At 50.2% G+C, this 23,108-nt stretch overlaps 1 protein-coding gene across 1 annotated transcript; it reads left to right on the top strand.

Annotated features, from left to right (window-relative positions):
• The first annotated feature begins 671 nt into the window (after positions 1–671).
• dcaf8 (DDB1 and CUL4 associated factor 8) lies at positions 672–23,053 on the top strand. Its single transcript, XM_078536624.1, has 4 exons — positions 672–770; positions 2,270–2,985; positions 22,592–22,732; positions 22,913–23,053. The coding sequence occupies exons 1-4, from the start codon at positions 722–724 to the stop codon at positions 23,009–23,011; spliced, it is 1,005 nt and encodes a 334-aa protein (XP_078392750.1). The 5' UTR covers positions 672–721; the 3' UTR covers positions 23,012–23,053.
• The last annotated feature ends 55 nt before the right edge of the window (positions 23,054–23,108 follow it).

Raw genomic sequence — 23,108 nt, 5'->3', positions numbered from 1 at the left:
GAGAGGAGGAGGAATCATCTCTTGGCTCAAGAGGGTGGGTGAATCTTTGGAGTTCACTACTCCAGAGGGCTGGGGAGGCTCGGGTCGTTGGAAATGTTCAAGACTCTGATCGATTCCTGACTGGAACTCGACAAGGGGTTAAGACGACGTTGAAATATCGTAAACGCTCTTCAAAAAAAATTGCCCTTCGTTGTTTTTAGAGAAAATTTGACGTGCCGCAGATGTAAAAAAAAAAAATTTCAGAGCCAGAGAGGTTTTCAGCCGGCCCATTGCCACCTCATTGAACAACGTGACACTTTTTCAGGAGTTTTTCCAGTGTAATCACAGGAAAAGTGTGTTCCGGTCCAATCAGTGATTTCTGATTCCGCTCTGTGGCGGGATGTGCCAACAGTGCACCCTACAGGGGCAGGGCAGAATTGCAGGCAGGAACTTCTACTCCAGGTTTACTCTGTGTGCGTGTCTGTCTGTGTGTGTGTGTGTGTGTGTGAGAGAGAGAGAGATCTGGAGGTTGCTGTTGGTTTTAAGAGGAGTCATGACGGTGCACGCTGTTCTGGTTATCGGTAAATTCGGGCCGACTGTTTTTGAAATGATTTGAGTGCAGTGGGCCGGGCTGAATCACCACCTCCTGTTCCTGCGACACCTTTACCCTGTTCTCTCTCTCCCTCTCTCTCTCACTCTCAGGCTCTGATCAGCTGTGGATCATCGTGAAATACTTGACAAGATGGGGGACCGCACTGGAGAATTGGATCTGAAACCTGACTTCAGGAATGGTAGGTGACTGTCTTCTCTCTCTCTCTCTCTCACTCTCACTCTCCCCTCCCCTCTCTGCCTCTCACTCCCCCTCCTCTCTCTGCCTCTCACTCCCCCTCCCCTCTCTGCCTCTCACTCCCCCTCCCCTCTCTGCCTCTCACTCCCCCTCCCCTCTCTGCCTCTCACTCCCCCTCCCCTCTCTGCCTCTCACTCCCCCTCCCCTCTCTGCCTCTCACTCCCCCTCCCCTCTCTGCCTCTCACTCCCCCTCCCCTCTCTGCCTCTCACTCCCCCTCCCCTCTCTGCCTCTCACTCCCCCTCCCCTCTCTGCCTCTCACTCCCCCTCCCCTCTCTGCCTCTCACTCCCCCTCCCCTCTCTGCCTCTCACTCCCCCTCCCCTCTCTGCCTCTCACTCCCCCTCCCCTCTCTGCCTCTCACTCCCCCTCCCCTCTCTGCCTCTCACTCCCCCTCCCCTCTCTGCCTCTCACTCCCCCTCCCCTCTCTGCCTCTCACTCCCCCTCCCCTCTCTGCCTCTCACTCCCCCTCCCCTCTCTGCCTCTCACTCCCCCTCCCCTCTCTGCCTCTCACTCCCCCTCCCCTCTCTGCCTCTCACTCCCCCTCCCCTCTCTGCCTCTCACTCCCCCTCCCCTCTCTGCCTCTCATTCCCCCTCCCCTCTCTGCCTCTCACTCCCCCTCCCCTCTCCGCCTCTCACTCCCTCCCCCTCCCCTCTCCGCCTCTCACTCCCTCCCCCTCCCCTCTCCGCCTCTCACTCCCTCCCCCTCCCCTCTCCGCCTCTCACTCCCTCCCCCTCCCCTCTCCGCCTCTCACTCCCTCCCCCTCCCCTCTCCGCCTCTCACTCCCTCCCCCTCCCCTCTCCGCCTCTCACTCCCTCCCCCTCCCCTCTCCGCCTCTCACTCCCTCCCCCTCCCCTCTCCGCCTCTCACTCCCTCCCCCTCCCCTCTCCGCCTCTCACTCCCTCCCCCTCCCCTCTCCGCCTCTCACTCCCTCCCCCTCCCCTCTCCGCCTCTCACTCCCTCCCCCTCCCCTCTCCGCCTCTCACTCCCTCCCCCTCCCCTCTCCGCCTCTCACTCCCTCCCCCTCCCCTCTCCGCCTCTCACTCCCTCCCCCTCCCCTCTCCGCCTCTCACTCCCTCCCCCTCCCCTCTCCGCCTCTCACTCCCTCCCCCTCCCCTCTCCGCCTCTCACTCCCCCTCCCTCCCCCCTCTGCCTCTCACTCCCCCCTCCCTCCCCCCTCTGCCTCTCACTCCCCCTTCCCTCCCCTCTCTCTGCCTCTCTCTCCCTCTCACTCCCTCCCTCCCCTCTGCCTCACACTCCTCTCTCCCTCCCCTCCCCTCTGCCTCACTCCCCCCTCCCTCCCCCCTCTGCCTCTCACTCCCCCCTCCCTCCCCCCTCTGCCTCTCACTCCCCGCTCTCCCTCCCCCCCCCCTCACAGCCTGCGCTGTCGGGAGAGTCCGCCCCGAGGGAGTGCCGCACGGCCGATGTAACCTCTGGTATTTGCAGGCAGCCTGTCCAGCAGCCCCGAGGACACCGAGGAGGCCCGAGAGACCTCCTCCGGCATCGAGGTGGAGGCGTCCGATCTCAGCCTGAGCCTGACGGGGGACGAGCACATGGCGGAGGACGAGGAGGCGGAGGAGGAGGTGGAGGGAGAGCGTCGAGGCCCCGGGGACGGCTGCAGGCGCGGGCCCGAGAAGGAGAGCTCGGACGACCAAGACTCCGACTCGCTGGAGGACACGGGCACCTACTCCATCGTGGACGAGGAGGAGGAGGAGGAAGAGGAGGAGGAGGAGGAGGGGAGCAAGATGGAGGACGGCCGACCCGAGGCGCCGCCCCGCCGGAGGCGGGGGCCCAAGAGGGCGAGCGAGGCCGAGCGCGACTCATCCGAGGAAGAGGCGGCCCTGGAGCGCTGGGTCCACTCGGAGGTGGCGGACCTGCCCCCGCCCACCTGGTGCGCCGCTCCGGCCCTGGGCGCCAGGGAGATCGGCCGAGACCCCCGGGCCTTCATGTACCGGGCGTGCGGCGCCCGCACCTTCGTGGAACGCCTGCGCTTGCAGCACGGCCTGGAGCGCCACGCCGGCTGCGTCAACACGCTCCACTTCAACCGCCGGGGAACCTGGCTGGCCAGCGGCAGCGACGACCTCAAGGTGGTCATCTGGGACTGGGCCCGCCGGAAGCCCGCCCTCGAGTTTGACACCGGGCACAAGAGCAACGTCTTTCAGGTGAGCCGGGCAGCCGGACGGCTGCAATCCTGACCTCCCGCCAATGGGTGGCGCTGTAGAGCCCCTGTTCAGCAGGGTAAGGATCACTCACTGTGTCACTGTACAGAGTCAGTGTTTATTCAGCAGGGTAAGGATCACTCACTGTGGAACTGTACAGAGTCAGTGTTTATTCAGCAGGGTAAGGATCACTCACTGTGTAACTGTACAGAGTCAGTGTTTATTCAGCAGGGTAAGGATCACTCACTGTGTAACTGTACAGAGTCAGTGTTTATTCAGCAGGGTAAGGATCACTCACTGTGTAACTGTACAGAGTCAGTGTTTATTCAGCAGGGTAAGGATCACTCACTGTGTAACTGTACAGAGTCAGTGTTTATTCAGCAGGGTAAGGATCACTCACTGTGTAACTGTACAGAGTCAGTGTTTATTCAGCAGGGTAAGGATCACTCACTGTGTAACTGTACAGAGTCAGTGTTTATTCAGCAGGGTAAGGATCACTCACTGTGTAACTGTACAGAGTCAGTGTTTATTCAGCAGGGTAAGGATGATTGTGTAACTGTACAGAGTCAGTGTTTATTCAGCAGGATAAGGATCACTTTGTAACTGTGCAGAGTCAGTATTTATTCAGCAGGTTATGGATGATTGTGTAACTGTACAGAGTCAGTGTTTATTCAGCAGGGTAAAGATGATTGTGTAATTGTACAGAGTCAGTGTTTATTCAGCAGGGTAAAGATGATTGTGTAACTGTACAGAGTCAGTGTTTATTCAGCAGGGTAAGGATCACTCACTGTGTAACTGTACAGTCAGTGTTTATTCAGCAGGGTTAGGATCACTCACTGTGTAACTGTACAGTCAGTGTTTATTCAGCAGGGTTAGGATCACTCACTGTGTAACTGTACAGAGTCAGTGTTTGTTCAGCAGGGTATGCATCACTCATTGTGTAACTTTCCAGAGTCAGTGTTTATTCAGCAGGGTATGGATCACTGTTTAACTGTACAGAGTCAGTCTTTATTCAGCAGGGTATGGATCACTGTGTAACTGTACATAGTCAGTGTTTATTCAGCAGGATAAGGATCACTTTGTTACTGTACAGAGTCAGTGTTTATTCAGGGTAAGGATCGCTCACTGTAACTGTACAGAGTCAGTGTTTATTCAGCAGGGTATGGATCATTGTGTAACTGTACAGTCATTCTGTATTCAACAAGGTAAGGATCACTCACTGTGTAACTGTACAGTCAGTGTTTATTCAGCAGGGTTAGGATCACTCACTGTGTAACTGTGCAGAGTCATTGTATATTCAGCAGGGTAAGGATGTCTCACTGTGTAATTGTACAGAGTCAGTGTTTATTCAGCAGGATAAGGATCACTTTGTAACTGTACAGAGTCAGTGTTTATTCAGCAGGGTAAGGATCATTGTGTAACTGTACAGAGTCAGTGTTTATTCAGCAGGATAAGGATCACTTTGTAACTGTATAGAGTCAGTGTTTATTCAACAGGGTAAGGATGATTGTGTAACTGTACAGTGTCAGTATTTATTCAGGGTAAAGATCGCTCACTGTGTAACTGTACAGAGTCGGTGTTTACTCAGCAGGGTAAGGATGATTGTGTAACTGTACAGAGTCAGTGTTTATTCAGCAGGGTAAGGATCACTCACTGTGTAACTGTACAGTCAGTGTTTGTTCAGCACCGTAAGGATCATTCACTGTGTAACTGTACAGTCAGTTTTTATTCAGCCGGGTGAGGGTTATTTACTGGGTAACTGTGCAGAGTCGGTGTATATTCAGCAGGATAAGGATGACTCACTGTGTAACTGTGCAGAGTCAGTGTTTATTCAGCAGGGTAAGGATCGCTTTGTATCTGTACAGAGTCAGTGTTTATTCAACAGGGTAAGGATGATTGTGTAACTGTACAGAGTCAGTGTTTGTTCCGCAGGGTAAGGCTGATTGTGTAACTGTACAGAGTCGGTGTTTATTCAACAGGGTAAGGATGATTGTGTAACTGTACAGAGTCTGTGTTTATTCAACAGGGTAAGGATGATTGTGTAACTGTACAGAGTCAGTGTTTATTCAGCAGGGTAAAGATGATTGTGTAATTGTACAGAGTCAGTGTTTATTCAGCAGGGTAAGGATCATTGCGTAACTGTACAGAGTCAGTGTTTATTCAACAGGGTTAAGATCATTCACTGTGTAACCGTATAGAGTCAGTGTTTATTCAGCAGGGTTTGGATCAAGTTTAACTGTATAGAGTCAGTGTTTATTCAGCAGGGTAAGGATCGCTCACTGTGTAACTGTACAGAGTCAGTGTTTATTCAGCAGGGTAATGGTCGCTCACTGTGGAACTGTGCAGAGTCCGTGTTTATTCAGCAGGGTGAGGGTTATTTACTGGGTAACTATGCAGAGTCAGTTTATATTCAGCAGGGTAAGGATGACCCACTGTGTAACTGTACAGAGTCAGTGTTTATTCAGCTGGATAAGGATCACTTTGTAACTGTACAGAGTCAGTGTTTATTCAGCAGGGTAAGGATCATTGTGTAACTGTACAGAGTCGGTGTTTATTCAGCAGGGTAAGGATCATTGCGTAACTGTACAGAGTCAGTGTATATTCAACAGGGTTAGGATCATTCACTGTCTAAATGTACAGAGTCAGTGTTTATTCAGCAGGGTAAGGATCACTCACTGTGTAACTGTACAGAGTCAGTGTTTATTCAGCAGGGTAAGGATCACTCTCTGTGTAACTGTACAGAGTCAGTGTTTATTCAGCAGGGTAAGGATCACTCACATTTAACAGTATAGAGTCAGTGTTTATTCAGCAGGGTAAGGATCACTCACTGTGTAACTGTACAGAGTCAGTCTTTATTCAGCAGGGTATTGATCTTTGTGTAACTGTACAGAGTCAGTGTTTATTCAGCAGGGTATGGATCATTGTGTAACTGTACAGAGTCAGTGTTTATTCAGCAGGGTATGGATCATTGTGTAACTGTACAGTCAGTGTTTATTCAGCAGGATTAGGATCACTCACTGTGTAAATGTACAGAGTCAGTACTTATTCAGCAGTGTAAGGATGATTGTGTAACTGTACAGAGTCAGTGTTTATTCAGCAGCGTAAGGATGATTGTGTTATTGTACAGAGTCAGTGTTTATTCAGCAGGGTGAGGTTTATTTACTGGGTAACTGTGCAGAGTCAGTGTTTATTCAGCAGGGTATGGATCATTGTGTAACTGTATAGAGTCAGTGTTTATTCAGCAGGGTAAAGATCGCTCACTGTGTAACTGTACAGAGTCAGTGTTTATTCAGCAGGTTATGGATCACTGTTTAACTGTACAGAGTCAGTGTTTATTCAGCAGGGTAATGACCGCACATTGTGTAACTGTGCAGAGTCAGTGTTTATTCAGCAGGGTAAGGATCACTCACTGTGTCATTGTACAGAGTCAGTGTTCATTCAGCAGGGTAAGGACCATTGTGTAACTGTATAGAGCCAGTGTTTGTTCAGCAGGGTATGCATCACTCATTGTGTAACTTTCCAGAGTCAGTGTTTATTCAGCAGGGTATAGATCACTGTTTAACTGTACAGAGTCAGTGTTTATTCAGCAGGGTATGGATCACTGTTTAACTGTGCAGAGTCAGTGTTTATTCAGCAGGGTATGGATCACTGTGTAACTGTACAGAGTCAGTGTTTATTCAGCAGGATAAGGATCACTTTGTTACTGTACAGAGTCAGTGTTTATTCAGCAGGGTAAGGATGATTATGTAACTGTACCGTGTCATTATTTATTCAGGGTAAGGATCGCTCACTGTAACTGTACAGAGTCAGTGTTTATTCAGCAGGGTATGGATCATTGTGTAACTGTACAGTCATTGTGTATTCAACAGGGTAAGGATCACTCACTGTGTAACTGTACAGTCAGTGTTTATTCAGCAGGGTTAGGATCACTCACTGTGTAACTGTACAGAGTTAGTGTTTGTTCAGCAGGGTATGCATCACTCATTGTGTAACTTTCCAGAGTCAGTGTTTATTCAGCAGGGTATGGATCACTGTTTAAGTGTACAGAGTCAGTGTTTATTCAGCAGGGTATGGATCACTGTTTAACTGTGCAGAGTCAGTCTTTATTCAGCAGGGTATGGATCACTGTGTAACTGTACATAGTCAGTTTTTATTCAGCAGGATAAGGATCACTTTGTTACTGTACAGAGTCAGTGTTTATTCAGGGTAAGGATCGCTCACTGTAACTGTACAGAGTCAATGTTTATTCAGCAGGGTATGGATGAGTGTGTTACTGTACAGAGTCAGTGTTTATTCAGCAGGGTAAGGATCACTGTGTAACTGTACAAAGTCAGTGTTTATTCAGCAGGGTAAGGATCATTGTGTAACTGTACAGAGTCGGTGTTTATTCAGCAGGGTAAGGATCACTCACTGTGTATCTGTACAGAATCAGTGTTTATTCAGCAGGGTATGGATCACTGTTTATCTGTGCAGAGTCAGTCTTTATTCAGCAGGGTATGGATCACTGTGTAACTGTACAGAGTCAATGTTTATTCAGCAGGATAAGGATCACTTTGTTACTGTACAGAGTCAGTGTTTATTCAGCAGGGTAAGGATGATTGTGTAACTGTACCGTGTCATTATTTATTCAGGGTTAGGATCGCTCACTGTAACTGTACAGAGTCAGTGTTTATTCCGCATGGTATGGATCATTGTGTAACTGTACAGTCATTGTGTATTCAGCAGGGTAAGGATCACTCACTGTGTAACTGTGCAGTCAGTGTTTATTCAGCAGGGTTAGGATCACTCACTGTGTAACTGTACAGAGTCGGTGTTTATTCAGTATGGTGAGTTTTATTTACTTGGCAACTGTGCAGAGTCGGTGTTTATTCTGCAGGATAAGGATCACTTTGTAACTGTACAGAGTCAGTGTTTATTCAACAGGGTATGGATGATTGTGTTACTGTACAGAGTCAGTGTTTATTCAGCAGGGTAAGGATCATTGTGTAACTCTACAGAGTCCGTGTTTATTCAGCAGGGTATGGATGATTGTGTAACTGTACAGAGTCAGTGTTTATTCAGCAGGATATGGAATATTGTGTAACTGTACAGAGTCAGTGTTTATTCAGCAGGGTAAGGATCACTCACTGTGTCATTGTACAGAGTCAGTGTTTATTCAGCAGGGTAAGTATCATTTTATAACTGTATAGAGTCAGTGTTTATTCAGCAGGGTATGGATGATTATGTAACTGTACAGAGTCAGTGTTTACTCGGCAGGGTGAAGGTGGATCACTGTGTAACTGTACAGAGTCAGTGTTTGTTCAGCAGGGTATGCATCACTCATTGTGTAACTTTCCAGAGTCAGTGTTTATTCAGCAGGGTATGGATCACTGTTTAAGTGTACAGAGTCAGTGTTTATTCGGCAGGGTATGGATCACTGTTTAACTGTGCAGAGTCAGTCTTTATTCAGCAGGGTATGGATCACTGTGTAACTGTACATAGTCAGTGTTTATTCAGCAGGATAAGGATCACTTTGTTACTGTACAGAGTCAGTGTTTATTCAGGGTAAGGATCGCTCACTGTAGCTATACAGAGTCAGTGTTTATTCAGCAGGGTATGGATCATTGTGTAACTGTACAGTCATTGTGTATTCAACAGGGTAAGGATCACTCACTGTGTAACTGTACAGTCAGTGTTTATTCAGCAGGGTTAGGATCACTCACTGTGTAACTGTGCAGAGTCAGTGTTTATTCAGCAGGGTGAGTGTTATTTACTGGGTAACTATGCAGAGTCAGTGTATATTCAGCAGGGTAAGGATTACTCACTGTGTAACTGTACAGAGTCAGTGTTTATTCAACAGGGTAAGGATGATTGTATAACTACGGAGTCAGTGTTTATTCAGCAGGGTAAGGATGATTGTGTAACTGTACAGAGTCAGTGTTTATTCAGCAGGGTATGGATCATTGTGTAATTGTACAGTCATTGTGTATTCAACAGGGTAAGGATCACTCACTGTGTAACTGTACAGTCAGTGTTTATTCAGCAGGGTTAGGATCACTCACTGTGTAACTGTACAGAGTCAGTGTTTATTCAACAGGGTAAGGATGATTGTATAACTACGGAGTCAGTGTTTATTCAGCAGGGTAAGGATGATTGTGTAACTGTACAGAGTCAGTGTTTATTCAGCAGGGTATGGATCATTGTGTAATTGTACAGTCATTGTGTATTCAACAGGGTAAGGATCACTCACTGTGTAACTGTACAGTCAGTGTTTATTCAGCAGGGTTAGGATCACTCACTGTGTAACTGTACAGAGTTAGTGTTTGTTCAGCGGGGTATGCATCACTCATTGTGTAACTTTCCAGAGTCAGTGTTTATTCAGCAGGGTATGGATCACTGTTTAACTGTACAGAGTCAGTGTTTATTCAGCAGGGTATGGATCACTGTTTAACTGTGCAGAGTCAGTCTTTATTCAGCAGGGTATGGATCACTGTGTAACTGTACATAGTCAGTGTTTATTCAGCAGGATAAGGATCACTTTGTTACTGTACAGAGTCAGTGTTTATTCAGCAGGGTAAGGATGATTATGTAACTGTACCGTGTCATTATTTATTCAGGGTAAGGATCGCTCACTGTAACTGTACAGAGTCAGTGTTTATTCAGCAGGGTATGGATCATTGTGTAACTGTACAGTCATTGTGTATTCAACAGGGTAAGGATTACTCACTGTGTAACTGTACAGTCAGTGTTTATTCAGCAGGATAAGGATCACTTTGTTACTGTACAGAGTCAGTGTTTATTCAGGGTAAGGATCGCTCACTGTAACTGTACAGAGTCAATGTTTATTCAGCAGGGTATGGATGAGTGTGTTACTGTACAGAGCCTGTGTTTATTCAGCAGGGTAAGGATCACTGTGTAACTGTACAAAGTCAGTGTTTATTCAGCAGGGTAAGGATCATTGTGTAACTGTAGAGTCGGTGTTTATTCAGCAGGGTAAGGATCACTCACTGTGTATCTGTACAGAATCAGTGTTTATTCAGCAGGGTATGGATCACTGTTTATCTGTGCAGAGTCAGTCTTTATTCAGCAGGGTATGGATCACTGTGTAACTGTACAGAGTCAATGTTTATTCAGCAGGATAAGGATCACTTTGTTACTGTACAGAGTCAGTGTATATTCAGCAGGGTAAGGATGACTCACTGTGTAACTGTACAGAGTCAGTGTTTGTTCAGCAGGGTTTGCATCACTCATTGTGTAACTTTCCAGAGTCAGTGTTTAATCAGCAGGGTAAGGATCACTCACTGTGTAACTGTACAGAGTCAGTGTTTATTCAGCAGGATAAGGATCACTTTGTAACTGTACAGAGTCAGTGTTTATTGAACAGGGTAAGGATGATTGTGTTACTGTACAGTCAGTTTTTATTCAGCAGGGTAAGGATGATTGTGTCCCTTTACAGAGTCAGTGTTTATTCAGCAGGGTAATGATGATTATGTAACTGTACAGAATCAGTGTTTATTCAGCAGGGTAAAGATCACTCACTTTAACTGTACAGAGTCAGTGTTTATTCAGCAGGGTATTGATCATTGTGTAACTGTACAGAGTCAGTGTTTATTCAGCAGGGTATGGATCATTGTGTAACTGTACAGTCAGTGTTTATTCAGCAGGGTTAGGATCACTCACTGTGTAAATGTACAGAGTCAGTGTTTATTCAGCAGGGTATGGATCATTGTGTAACTGTACAGTCATTGTGTATTCAACAGGGTAAGGATCACTCACTGTGTAACTGTACAGTCAGTGTTTATTCAGCAGGGTTAAGATCACTCACTGTGTAACTGTACAGAGTTAGTGTTTGTTCAGCAGGGTATGCATCACTCATTGTGTAACTTTCCAGAGTCAGTGTTTATTCAGCAGGGTATGGATCACTGTTTAACTGTACAGAGTCAGTGTTTATTCAACAGGGTAAGGATGATTGTGTAACTGTACAGAGTCAGTGTTTGTTCCGCAGGGTAAGGCTGATTGTGTAACTGTACAGAGTCAGTGTTTATTCAGCAGGGTAAAGATGATTGTGTAATTGTACAGAGTCAGTGTTTATTCAGCAGGATAAGGATCACTTTGTTAATGTACAGAGTCAGTGTTTATTCAGCAGGGTAAGGATCGCTCACTGTTTAACTGTTCAGAGTTAGTGTTTAATCAACAGTGTAACGATCACTCTCTGTGTAACTGTACAGTCAGTGTTTATTCAGCAGGGTAAGGATCATTCCCTGTGTAACTCTGCAGAGTCAGTGTTTATTCAGCAGGGTGAGTGTTATTTACTGGGTAACTGTGCAGAGTCAGTGTATATTCAGCAGGGTAAGGATGACTCACTGTGTAACTGTACAGAGTCAGTGTTTGTTCAGCAGGGTTTGCATCACTCATTGTGTAACTTTCCAGAGTCAGTGTTTAATCAGCAGGGTAAGGATCACTCACTGTGTAACTGTACAGAGTCAGTGTTTATTCAGCAGCATAAGGATCACTTTGTAACTGTGCAGAGTCAGTGTTTATTCAACAGGGTAAGGATGATTGTGTTACTGTACAGTCAGTTTTTATTCAGCAGGGTAAGGATGATTGTGTCACTTTACAGAGTCAGTGTTTATTCAGCAGGGTAATGATGATTATGTAACTGTACAGAATCAGTGTTTATTCAGCAGGGTAAAGATCACTCACTTTAACTGCACAGAGTCAGTGTTTATTCAGCAGGGTAAGGATCATTGTGTAACTGTGCAGAGTCAGTGTTTATTCAGCAGGGTAAGGATCACTCACTGAGTAACTGTACAGGGTCAGTGTTTATTCAGCAGGATGTGGATCATTGTGCAACTTTGCAGAGTCAGTGTTTATTTAGGAGGATATTGATCACTTTGTAACTGTGCAGACTCAGTGTTTATTCAGCAGGGTAAGGATCATTGTGTAACTGTACAGAGTCAGTGTTTATTCAGCAGGGTATGGATCATTGTGTAACTGTACAGTCAGTGTTTATTCAGCAGGGTTAGGATCACTCACTGTGTAAATGTACAGAGTCAGTGTTTATTCAGCAGGGTAAGGATCACTCACTGTGTAACTGTACAGAGTCAGTGTTTATTCAGCAGGGTAAGGATCACTCTCTGTGTAACTGTACAGAGTCAGTGTTTATTCAGCAGGGTAAGGATCACTCACATTTAACAGTACAGAGTCAGTGTTTATTCAGCAGGGTAAGGATCACTCACTGTGTAACTGTACAGAGTCAGTGTTTATTCAGCAGGGTAAGGATCACTCTCTGTGTAACTGTACAGAGTCAGTGTTTATTCAGCAGGGTAAGGATCACTCACATTTAACAGTACAGAGTCAGTGTTTATTCAGCAGGGTAAGGATCACTCACTGTGTAACTGTACAGAGTCAGTGTTTGTTCAGCAGGGTATGGATCACTCACTGTGTATCTGTACAGAGTCAGTGTTTATTCAGCAGGGTATGGATCACTGTTTATCTGTGCAGAGTCAGTGTTTATTCAGCAGGGTATGGATCACTCACTGTGTAAATGTACAGAGTCAGTACTTATTCAGCAGCGTAAGGATGATTGTGTTATTGTACAGAGTCAGTGTTTATTCAGCAGGGTGAGGTTTATTTACTGGGTAACTGTGCAGAGTCAGTGTTTATTCAGCAGGGTATGGATCATTGTGTAACTGTATAGAGTCAGTGTTTATTCAGCAGGGTAAAGATCGCTCACTGTGTAACTGTACAGAGTCAGTGTTTATTCAGCAGGTTATGGATCACTGTTTAACTGTACAGAGTCAGTGTTTATTCAGCAGGGTAATGACCGCACATTGTGTAACTGTGCAGAGTCAGTGTTTATTCAGCAGGGTAAGGATCACTCACTGTGTCATTGTACAGAGTCAGTGTTTATTCAGCAGGGTAAGGATTACTCTCTGTGTAACTGTACAGAGTCAGTGTTTATTCAGCAGGGTAAGGATCACTCACATTTAACAGTACAGAGTCAGTGTTTATTCAGCAGGGTAAGGATCACTCACTGTGTAACTGTACAGAGTCAGTGTTTATTCGGCAGGGTGAAGGTGGATCACTGTGTAACTGTACAGAGTCAGTGTTTGTTCAGCAGGGTATGGATCACTCACTGTGTATCTGTGCAGAGTCAGTCTTTATTCAGCAGGGTATTGATCTTTGTGTAACTGTACAGAGTCAGTGTTTATTCAGCAGGGTATGGATCATTGTGTAACTGTACAGAGTCAGTGTTTATTCAGCAGGGTATGGATCATTGTGTAACTGTACAGTCAGTGTTTATTCAGCAGGATTAGGATCACTCACTGTGTAAATGTACAGAGTCAGTACTTATTCAGCAGTGTAAGGATGATTGTGTAACTGTACAGAGTCAGTGTTTATTCAGCAGCGTAAGGATGATTGTGTTATTGTACAGAGTCAGTGTTTATTCAGCAGGGTGAGGTTTATTTACTGGGTAACTGTGCAGAGTCAGTGTTTATTCAGCAGGGTATGGATCATTGTGTAACTGTATAGAGTCAGTGTTTATTCAGCAGGGTAAAGATCGCTCACTGTGTAACTGTACAGAGTCAGTGTTTATTCAGCAGGTTATGGATCACTGTTTAACTGTACAGAGTCAGTGTTTATTCAGCAGGGTAATGACCGCACATTGTGTAACTGTGCAGAGTCACTGTTTATTCAGCAGGGTAAGGATCACTCACTGTGTCATTGTACAAAGTCAGTGTTCATTCAGCAGGGTAAGGACCATTGTGTAACTGTATAGAGCCAGTGTTTGTTCAGCAGGGTATGCATCGCTCATTGTGTAACTTTCCAGAGTCAGTGTTTATTCAGCAGGGTATAGATCACTGTTTAACTGTACAGAGTCAGTGTTTATTCAGCAGGGTATGGATCACTGTTTAACTGTGCAGAGTCAGTGTTTATTCAGCAGGGTATGGATCACTGTGTAACTGTACAGAGTCAGTGTTTATTCAGCAGGATAAGGATCACTTTGTTACTGTACAGAGTCAGTGTTTATTCAGCAGGGTAAGGATGATTATGTAACTGTACCGTGTCATTATTTATTCAGGGTAAGGATCGCTCACTGTAACTGTACAGAGTCAGTGTTTATTCAGCAGGGTATGGATCATTGTGTAACTGTACAGTCATTGTGTATTCAACAGGGTAAGGATCACTCACTGTGTAACTGTACAGTCAGTGTTTATTCATCAGGGTATGGATCACTGTGTAACTGTATAGAGTCAGTGTTTATTCAGCAGGGCTTGGAATACTGTGTAACTGTACAGAGTCAGTGTTTATTCATCAGGGTATGGATCATTCTGTAACTGTACAGAGTCAGTGTTTATTGAGGTTATGAATCACTCACTGTGTAGCTGTCCAGAGTCACTGTTTATTCAGCAGTGTAAGGATCACTCACTGTGTAACTGTACAGAGTCAGTGTTTATTCAGCAGGGTATGGATCATTGTGTAACTTGCAGAGTCAGTGTTTATTCAGTAGGGTAAGGATCACTCACATTTAACAGTACAGAGTCAGTGTTTATTCAGCAGGGTAAGGATCACTCACTGTGTAACTGTACAGAGTCAGTGTTTATTCAGCAGGGTATGGATCATTGTGTAACTTGCAGAGTCAGTGTTTATTCAGCAGGGTATGGATCACTCACTGTGTAACTGTACAGTCAGTGTTTATTCAGCAGGGTGAGGATCACTCTCTGTGTAGCTGTACAGAGTCAGTGTTTATTCAGCAGTGTAAGGATCACTCACTATGTAACTGTACAGAATCAGTTTTTATTCAGCAGTGTATTGATGATTGTGTAACTGTACAGAGTCAGTGTTTATTCAACAGGGTAAGGATGACTGTGTAACTGTACAGAGTCAGTGTTTATTCAGGGTACTGATCGCTCACTGTAACTTTACAGAGTTAGTGTTTATTCAACAGGGTAACGATCACTCGCTGTGTAACTGTACAGAGTCAGTGATTATTCAGCAGTATAAGGATGATTGTGTAACTGTACATAGTCAGTGATTATTCAGCAGGATAAGGATCACTTTGTAACTGTACAGAGTCAGTGTTTATTCAGCAGGGTAAGGATGATTGTGTCACTGTACAGAGTCAGTGTTTATTCAGCAGGGTATGGATCACTCCCTGTGAAACTGTACAGAGTCAGTGTTTATTCAGCAAGGTAAGGATCACTCACTGTGTAACTGTACATTGTCAGTGTTTATTCAACAGGGTAAGGATCACTCACTGTGGAACTGTACAGAGTCAGTGTTTATTCAGCAGGATATTGATCACTTTGTAACTGTATAGAGTCAGTATTTATTCAGCAGGGTAAGGATCACTGTGTAACTGTTCAGAGTCAGTGTTTATTCAGCAGTGTAACGATCAATCTCTGTGTAACTGTACAGTCAGTGTTTATTCAGCAGGGTAAGGATCGCCCACTGTAACTGTACAGAGACAGTGTTTATTCAGCAGGGTATGGATCACTGTGCAACTGTTCAGAGTCAGTGTTTATTCAGCAGGCTAAGGATCACTCACTGTGTAACTGTACATTGTCAGTGTTTATTCAGCAGGGTAAGGATCACTCACTGTGTAACTCTAAAGAGTCAGTGTTTATTCAGCAGGGTATGGATCATTGTGTAACTTGCAGAGTCAGTGTTTATTCAGCAGGGTATGGATCATTGTGTAACTGTGCAGAGTCACTGTTTATTCAGCAGGGTAAGGATCACTCACTGTGTAACTGTACAGAGTCAGTATTTATTCAGCAGGGTAAGGATCACTCACTGTGTAACTGTACAGAATCAGTGTTTATTCAGCAGTGTATTGATGATTGTGTAACTTTACAGAGTTAGTGTTTATTCAACAGGGAGACGATCACTCACTGTGTAACTGTACAGAGTCAGTGATTATTCAGCAGGATAAGGATGATTGTGTAACTGTACATAGTCAGTGTTTATTCAGCAGGGTAAGAATCACTCACTGTGTAACTGTACAGGGTCAGTGATTATTCAGCAGGATAAGGATCACTTTGTAACTGTACAGAGTCAGTGTTTATTGAACAGGGTAAGGATGATTGTGTAACTGTACAGAGTCAGTGTTTATTCAGCAGGGTAAGGATGATTGTGTCAATATACAGAGTCAGTGTTTATTCAGCAGGATAAGGATCGCTCACTGTAACTGTACAGAGACAGTGTCTATTCAGCAGGGTATGGATCACTGTGCAATTGTTCAGAGTCAGTGTTTATTCAGCAGGGTAAGGATCACTCACTGTGTAACTGTACAGAGTCAGTGTTTATTCAACAGTGTATGGATCACTGTGTAACTATACAGAGTCAGTGTTTTTTCAACAGGGTAAGGATGATTGTGTAACTGTACAGAGTCAGTATTTATTCAGGGTAAGGATCGCTCACTGTGTAACTACTGTGTCAGTGTTTATTCAGCAGGGTATGGATCATTGTGTAACTCGAAAGAGTCAGTGTTTATTCAGCAGGGAATGGATCACTCACTGTGTAACTGTGCAGAATCTGTGTTTATTGAGCAGGTTATGCATCACTCACTGTGTAACTGTACAGAGTCAGTGTTTATTCAGGGTATGGATCATTCTGTATGTTTATTCAGCAGGGTATAGACCATTCTGTAACAGTACAGTGTCAGTGTTTATTCAGCAGGGTAAGGATCGCTCACTGTAACTGTACAGAGACAGTGTTTATTCAGCAGGCTAAGGATCACTCACTGTGTAACTGTACGGAGTCAGTGTTTATTCAGGGTAAGGATCATTCTGTATGTTTATTCAGCAGGGTAAGGATCACTCTCTGTGTAACTTTACAGAGTCAGTGTTTATTCAGCAGGTTATGGATCACTGTGCAACTGTACAGAGTCAGTGTTTATTCAACAGGGTAAGGATCGCTCACTGTGGAACTGTACAGAGTCAGTGTTTATTCAGCAGGGTGAGAATCGCTCACTGTGTAACTGTACAGAGTCAGTGTTTATTCATATAGGTAAGGATCACTGTGTAACTGTACAGAGTCAGTGTTTATTCAGCAGGGAATGGATCACTCACTGTGTAACTGTACAGAGTCAGTTTTTATTCAGCAGGGAATGGATCACTCACTGTGTAACTGTGCAGAATCAGTGTTTATTTAGCAGGTTATGCATCACTCACTGTGTAACTGTACAGAGTCAGTGTTTATTCAGGGTATGGATCATTCTGTATGTTTATTCAGCAGGGTATAGACCATTCTGCAACAGTACAGAGTCAGTGTTTATTCAGCAGGGTAAGGGTCACTCACTGTGTAACTGTACAGAGTCAGTGTTTATTCAGCAGGGTAACATCACTCACTCTGTAACTGTACAGAGTCAGTGATTATTCAGCAGGGTAAAGATCGCTCACTGTAACTGTACAGAGTCAGTGTTTATTCAGCAGGGTATGGATCATTGTGTAACTGTACAGAGTCAGTGTGTATTCAGCAGGGTAAGGATCACTCACTGTGTAACTGTGCAGAGTCAGTGTTTATTCAGCAGGGTAAGGATCACTCACTGTGTAACTGTGCAGAGTCAGTGTTTATTCAGCAGGGTATGGATCATTGTGTAACTGTATAGAGTCAGTGTTTATTCAGCAGGGTAAGGATCACTCATTGTGTAACTGTGCAGAGTCAGTGTTTATTCAGCAGGGTATGGATCATTGTGTAACTGTGCAGAGTCAGTGTTTATTCAGCAGGGTAAGGATCACTCACTGTGTAACTGTACAGAGTCAGTGTTTATTCAGCTGGGTATGGATCATTGCGTAATTGTACAGAGTCAGTGTTAATTGACCAACAAGAATTGCTTTGTATAACGCCTTCTAGTATCCCAAGATCATTATAAGACGTAACTTGCCACCAATCCCCAAATGGAGTAAGTAGTGATGGGGATAGAGGAGGTTACAGAGTTAGGGAGGGTTGTAGGGTCTGGAGAATTTTACAGAGATAGGCAGGGTTGTAGGGGCTGGAGGATGTTACAGAGATAGGGAGGGCTGTAGGGGCTGGAGATGTTTACAGTGATAGGGAGGGTTGTAGGGGCTGGAGGAGGTTACAGAGATAGGGAGGGTTGTAGGGCTGGAGGAAGTTACTGAGATAGGGAGGGGTATAGGGGCTGGAGGAGGTTACAGAGATAGGTAGGGTTGTAGTGGCTGGTGGAGCTTCCACAGATAGGGAGGGTTGTAGGAGCTGGAGGAGGTTACACAGGTGTAGCAAGGTTTGTAGGAGCTGGAGAAGGTTAGAGAGGTGTTGGGGCTGGGGGAGCTTAGAGAGGTGTAGGGGCTGGAGGAGGTTAGAGAGGTGTAGGGGCTGGAGGAGGTTAGAGAGGTGTAGGAGCTGGAGGAGGTTAGAGAGACGGGGAGGGGCTGGAGGAGGTTAGAGAGGTGTAGGAGCTGGAGGAGGTTAGAGAGGTGTAGGAGCTGGAGGAGGTTAGAGAGGTGTTGGGGCTGGGGGAGGTTAGAGAGGTGTTGGGGCTGGGGGAGGTTACAGAGATAGGGAGGTTTGTTGGGGCTGGAGGAGGTTAGAGAGGTGTAGGAGCTGGAGGAGGTTAGAGAGGTGTTGGGGCTGGGGGAGGTTACAGAGATAGGGAGGTTTGTAGGGGCTGGAGGAGGTTAGAGAGGTGTAGGGGCTGGAGGAGGTTAGAGAGGTGTAGGGGCTGGAGGAGGTTAGAGAGGTGTAGGAGCTGGAGGAGGTTAGAGAGGTGTTGGGGCTGGGGGAGGTTACAGAGATAGGGAGGTTTGTAGGGGCTGGAGGAGGTTACAGAGATAGGGAGGTTTGTAGGGGCTGGAGGAGGTTAGAGAGGTGTTGGGGCTGGAGAAGGTTAGAGAGGTGTAGGGGCTGGAGGAGGTTAGAGAGGTGTTGGGGCTGGAGGAGGTTAGAGAGGTGTAGGGGCTGGAGGAGGTTAGAGAGGTGTAGGGGCTGGAGGAGGTTAGAGAGGTGTAGGGGCTGGAGGAGGTTAGAGAGGTGTAGGGGCTGGAGGAGGTTAGAGAGGTGTAGGGGCTGGAGGAGGTTAGAGAGGTGTTGGGGCTGGAGGAGGTTAGAGAGGTGTTGGGGCTGGAGGAGGTTAGAGAGGTGTTGGGGCTGGAGGAGGTTAGAGAGGTGTTTGGGCTGGAGGAGGTTAGGGAGGTGTAGGGGCTGGAGGAGGTTAGAGAGATGGGGAGGGTTGTAGGGGCTGGAGAAGGTTAGAGAGGTGTAGGGGCTGGAGGAGGTTAGAGAGATAGGGAGGGGTGTAGGGGCTGGAGGAGGTTACAGAGATAGGGAGGGTTGTAGGGGCTGGCGGAGGTTAGAGAGATAGGGAGGGTTGTAGGGGCTGGGGGAGGTTAGAGAGATAGTGAGGGGTGTAGGGGCTGGAGGAGGTTACAGAGATAGGGAGGGGTGTAGGGGCTGGAGGAGGTTACAGAGATAGGGAGGGGTGTAAGGTGCTGGAGGAGGTTACAGAGATAGGGAGGGGTGTAGGGGCTGGAGGAGGTTACAGAGATAGGGAGGGATGTAGGGGCTGGAGGAGGTTACAGAGATAGGGAGGGGTGTAGGGGCTGGAGGAGGTTACAGAGATAGGGAGGGTTGTAGGGGCTGGAGGAGGTTACAGAGATAGGGAGGGGTGTAGGGGCTGGAGGAGGTTACAGAGATAGGGAGGGGTGTAGGGGCTGGAGGAGGTTACAGAGATAGGGAGGGGTGTAGGGGCTGGAGGAGGTTACAGAGATAGGGAGGGGTGTAGGGGCTGGAGGAGGTTACAGAGATAGGGAGGGGTGTAGGGGCTGGAGGAGGTTACAGAGATAGGGAGGGGTGTAGGGGCTGGAGGAGGTTACAGAGATAGGGAGTGTGTAGGGGCTGGAGGAGGTTACAGAGTTAGGGAACGTGCCCGGCCCTGGCAGGATTTGTAAATAAGGATGAGAGTTTTAAAGTCGCAGTGGTGTTTACCTTGGGGTCCGTGTCGGTCAGTGAGGGCAGTGATGGCTGACCGGGGATCGGTGCGAGCTGCAGAGGTCTGGAGAGCTGCAGTTTGCAGTGGGTGTGACGCAGGAGAGCAGTCAGCAGTGTTGGCACAGCCGACCCTGGAGGGCACTGAGGAACGCGAGGGAGGGACTTAGCCGCCGATTCCCTGACACCGGCGCCGAGCCGATCGATGGGAGCTGATCGGACCGGGAGGGGGAGGGGGAGGGGCGGGAGAGCTGACCGGTCGGGGTGGGGGAGGGGGAGGGGCGGGAGAGCTGACCGGACCGGGAGGGGGAGGGGGAGGGGCGGGAGAGCTGACCGGTCGGGGAGAGGGAGGGGGGAGGGGCGGGAGAGCTGACCGGACCGGGAGGGGGAGGGGGAGGGGCGGGAGAGCTGACCGGTCGGGGTGGGGGAGGGGGAGGGGCGGGAGAGCTGACCGGACCGGGAGGGGGAGGGGGAGGGGCGGGAGAGCTGACCGGTCGGGGAGAGGGAGGGGGGAGGGGCGGGAGAGCTGACCGGACCGGGAGGGGGAGGGGGAGGGGCGGGAGAGCTGACCGGTCGGGGTGGGGGAGGGGGAGGGGCGGGAGAGCTGACCGGTCGGGGTGGGGGAGGGGGAGGGGCGGGAGAGCTGACCGGTCGGGGAGAGGGAGGGGGGAGGGGCGGGAGAGCTGACCGGTCGGGGAGAGGGAGGGGGGAGGGGCGGGAGAGCTGACCGGTCGGGGTGGGGGAGGGGCGGGAGAGCTGACCGGTCGGGGTGGGGGAGGGGCGGGAGAGCTGACCGGTCGGGGAGAGGGAGGGGGAGGGGCGGGAGAGCTGACCGGTCGGGGAGAGGGAGGGGGGAGGGGCGGGAGAGCTGACCGGTCGGGGTGGGGGAGGGGCGGGAGAGCTGACCGGTCGGGGTGGGGGAGGGGCGGGAGAGCTGACCGGTCGGGGTGGGGGAGGGGCGGGAGAGCTGACCGGTCGGGGAGAGGGAGGGGGAGGGGCGGGAGAGCTGACCGGTCGGGGAGGGGGAGGGGGGAGGGGCGGGAGAGCTGACCGGTCGGGGAGGGGGAGGGGGGAGGGGCGGGAGAGCTGACCGGTCGGGGAGGGGGAGGGGGGAGGGGCGGGAGAGCTGACCGGTCGGGGAGGGGGAGGGGCGGGAGAGCTGACCGGTCGGGGAGGGGGAGGGGCGGGAGAGCTGACCGGTCGGGGAGGGGGAGGGGGGAGGGGCGGGAGAGCTGACCGGTCGGGGAGGGGGAGGGGGAGGGGCGGGAGAGCTGACCGGTCGGGGAGGGGGAGGGGGAGGGGCGGGAGAGCTGACCGGTCGGGGAGAGGGAGGGGCGGGAGAGCTGACCGGTCGGGGAGAGGGAGGGGCGGGAGAGCTGACCGGTCGGGGAGAGGGAGGGGCGGGAGAGCTGACCGGTCGGGGAGAGGGAGGGGGGAGGGGCGGGAGAGCTGACCGGTCGGGGATAGGGAGGGGGGAGGGGCGGGAGAGCTGACCGGTCGGGGAGAGGGAGGGGGGAGGGGCGGGAGAGCTGACCGGTCGGGGAGGGGGAGGGGGGAGGGGCGGGAGAGCTGACCGGTCGGGGAGAGGGAGGGGGGAGGGGCGGGAGAGCTGACCGGTCGGGGAGGGGGAGGGGGGAGGGGCGGGAGAGCTGACCGGTCGGGGAGGGGGAGGGGGAGGGGCGGGAGAGCTGACCGGTCGGGGAGAGGGAGGGGGGAGGGGCGGGAGAGCTGACCGGTCGGGGAGGGGGAGGGGCGGGAGAGCTGACCGGTCGGGGAGGGGGAGGGGCGGGAGAGCTGACCGGTCGGGGAGGGGGAGGGGGGAGGGGCGGGAGAGCTGACCGGTCGGGGAGGGGGAGGGGGGAGGGGCGGGAGAGCTGACCGGTCGGGGAGAGGGAGGGGCGGGAGAGCTGACCGGTCGGGGAGGGGGAGGGGGAGGGGCGGGAGAGCTGACCGGTCGGGGAGAGGGAGGGGGGAGGGGCGGGAGAGCTGACCGGTCGGGGAGAGGGAGGGGGGAGGGGCGGGAGAGCTGACCGGTCGGGGAGGGGGAGGGGGAGGGGCGGGAGAGCTGACCGGTCGGGGAGGGGGAGGGGGGAGGGGCGGGAGAGCTGACCGGTCGGGGAGGGGGAGGGGGGGGGGCGGGAGAGCTGACCGGTCGGGGATAGGGAGAGGCGGGAGAGCTGACCGGTCGGGGAGGGGGAGGGGGAGGGGCGGGAGAGCTGACCGGTCGGGGAGGGGGAGGGGGGAGGGGCGGGAGAGCTGACCGGTCGGGGTGGGGGAGGGGCGGGAGAGCTGACCGGTCGGGGAGGGGGAGGGGGGAGGGGCGGGAGAGCTGACCGGTCGGGGAGGGGGAGGGGGGAGGGGCGGGAGAGCTGACCGGTCGGGGAGGGGGAGGGGGGAGGGGCGGGAGAGCTGACCTTGGCTGCGGAGGCCCAGGCAGGGGAGTGAACCTGATTGGAGGGAATCCGAGCGTGGCGTCCCTGGGAGAGGTCGCGACCCCGCGAGGTGACAAGGCGGCCACGGACTCCGAGGAGGGAAGGGACTCGGGGTTGGGGGGCGGCTTGGTCATTTAGAAAGATGGAGAGAGCGCGACTGTTGTCTTTTTGTTTCCTCAGCAGGGTAAGGATCGTTCGCTGTAACTGTACCATTGACTTCTCTCTCTTCTCTCGTCTCCCCCCCCCCTCAGGCCAAGTTCCTGCCCAACAGCGGGGACTCGACGTTGGCCATGTGCGCCCGCGATGGTCAAATCCGCATCGCCGAACTCTCGGCCACCGAGTGCTGCAAGTCGACTAAAAGGGTGGCGCAACACAAGGGCTCGGCGCACAAGGTGGGTAGCGGACCTCGGCGGGACACCTGCATGCCCCTCTGCCCTTCCCTCGCGACCCCCCCCCCCCGGCCTCGCTCGTGCCCGAGCGGGCAAGCTCTGGCGGGCCGCTCGACCACGGGAGGCATCGCGGCCCAGACTTTCGCGTTCCCGGTGTCTCAACTCCTGCTCTTTTGTTCCCAGCTTGCCCTGGAACCCGACTCTCCCTGCACTTTCCTGTCTGCCGGCGAAGACGCCGTGGTTTTCGCCATTGACCTGCGGCAGGAGAGACCAGCTTCGTGAGTATTTGGGCTGAGAGCAGGGAGGGAGAGGGAGGGTCAGTACTGAGGGAGTGCAGCACGGTTGGAGGGTCAGTACCGAGGGAGCGCCGCACTGAGGG

The sequence above is a fragment of the Cetorhinus maximus genome, unplaced genomic scaffold (assembly GCF_964194155.1).
Source record: "Cetorhinus maximus unplaced genomic scaffold, sCetMax3.hap1.1 HAP1_SCAFFOLD_1361, whole genome shotgun sequence".
NCBI classification, from domain to species: Eukaryota; Metazoa; Chordata; class Chondrichthyes; order Lamniformes; family Cetorhinidae; genus Cetorhinus; species Cetorhinus maximus.
The sequence above is the reverse complement of the archived record's forward strand: the minus strand, read 5'-3'. Positions and strand labels throughout refer to the sequence as shown.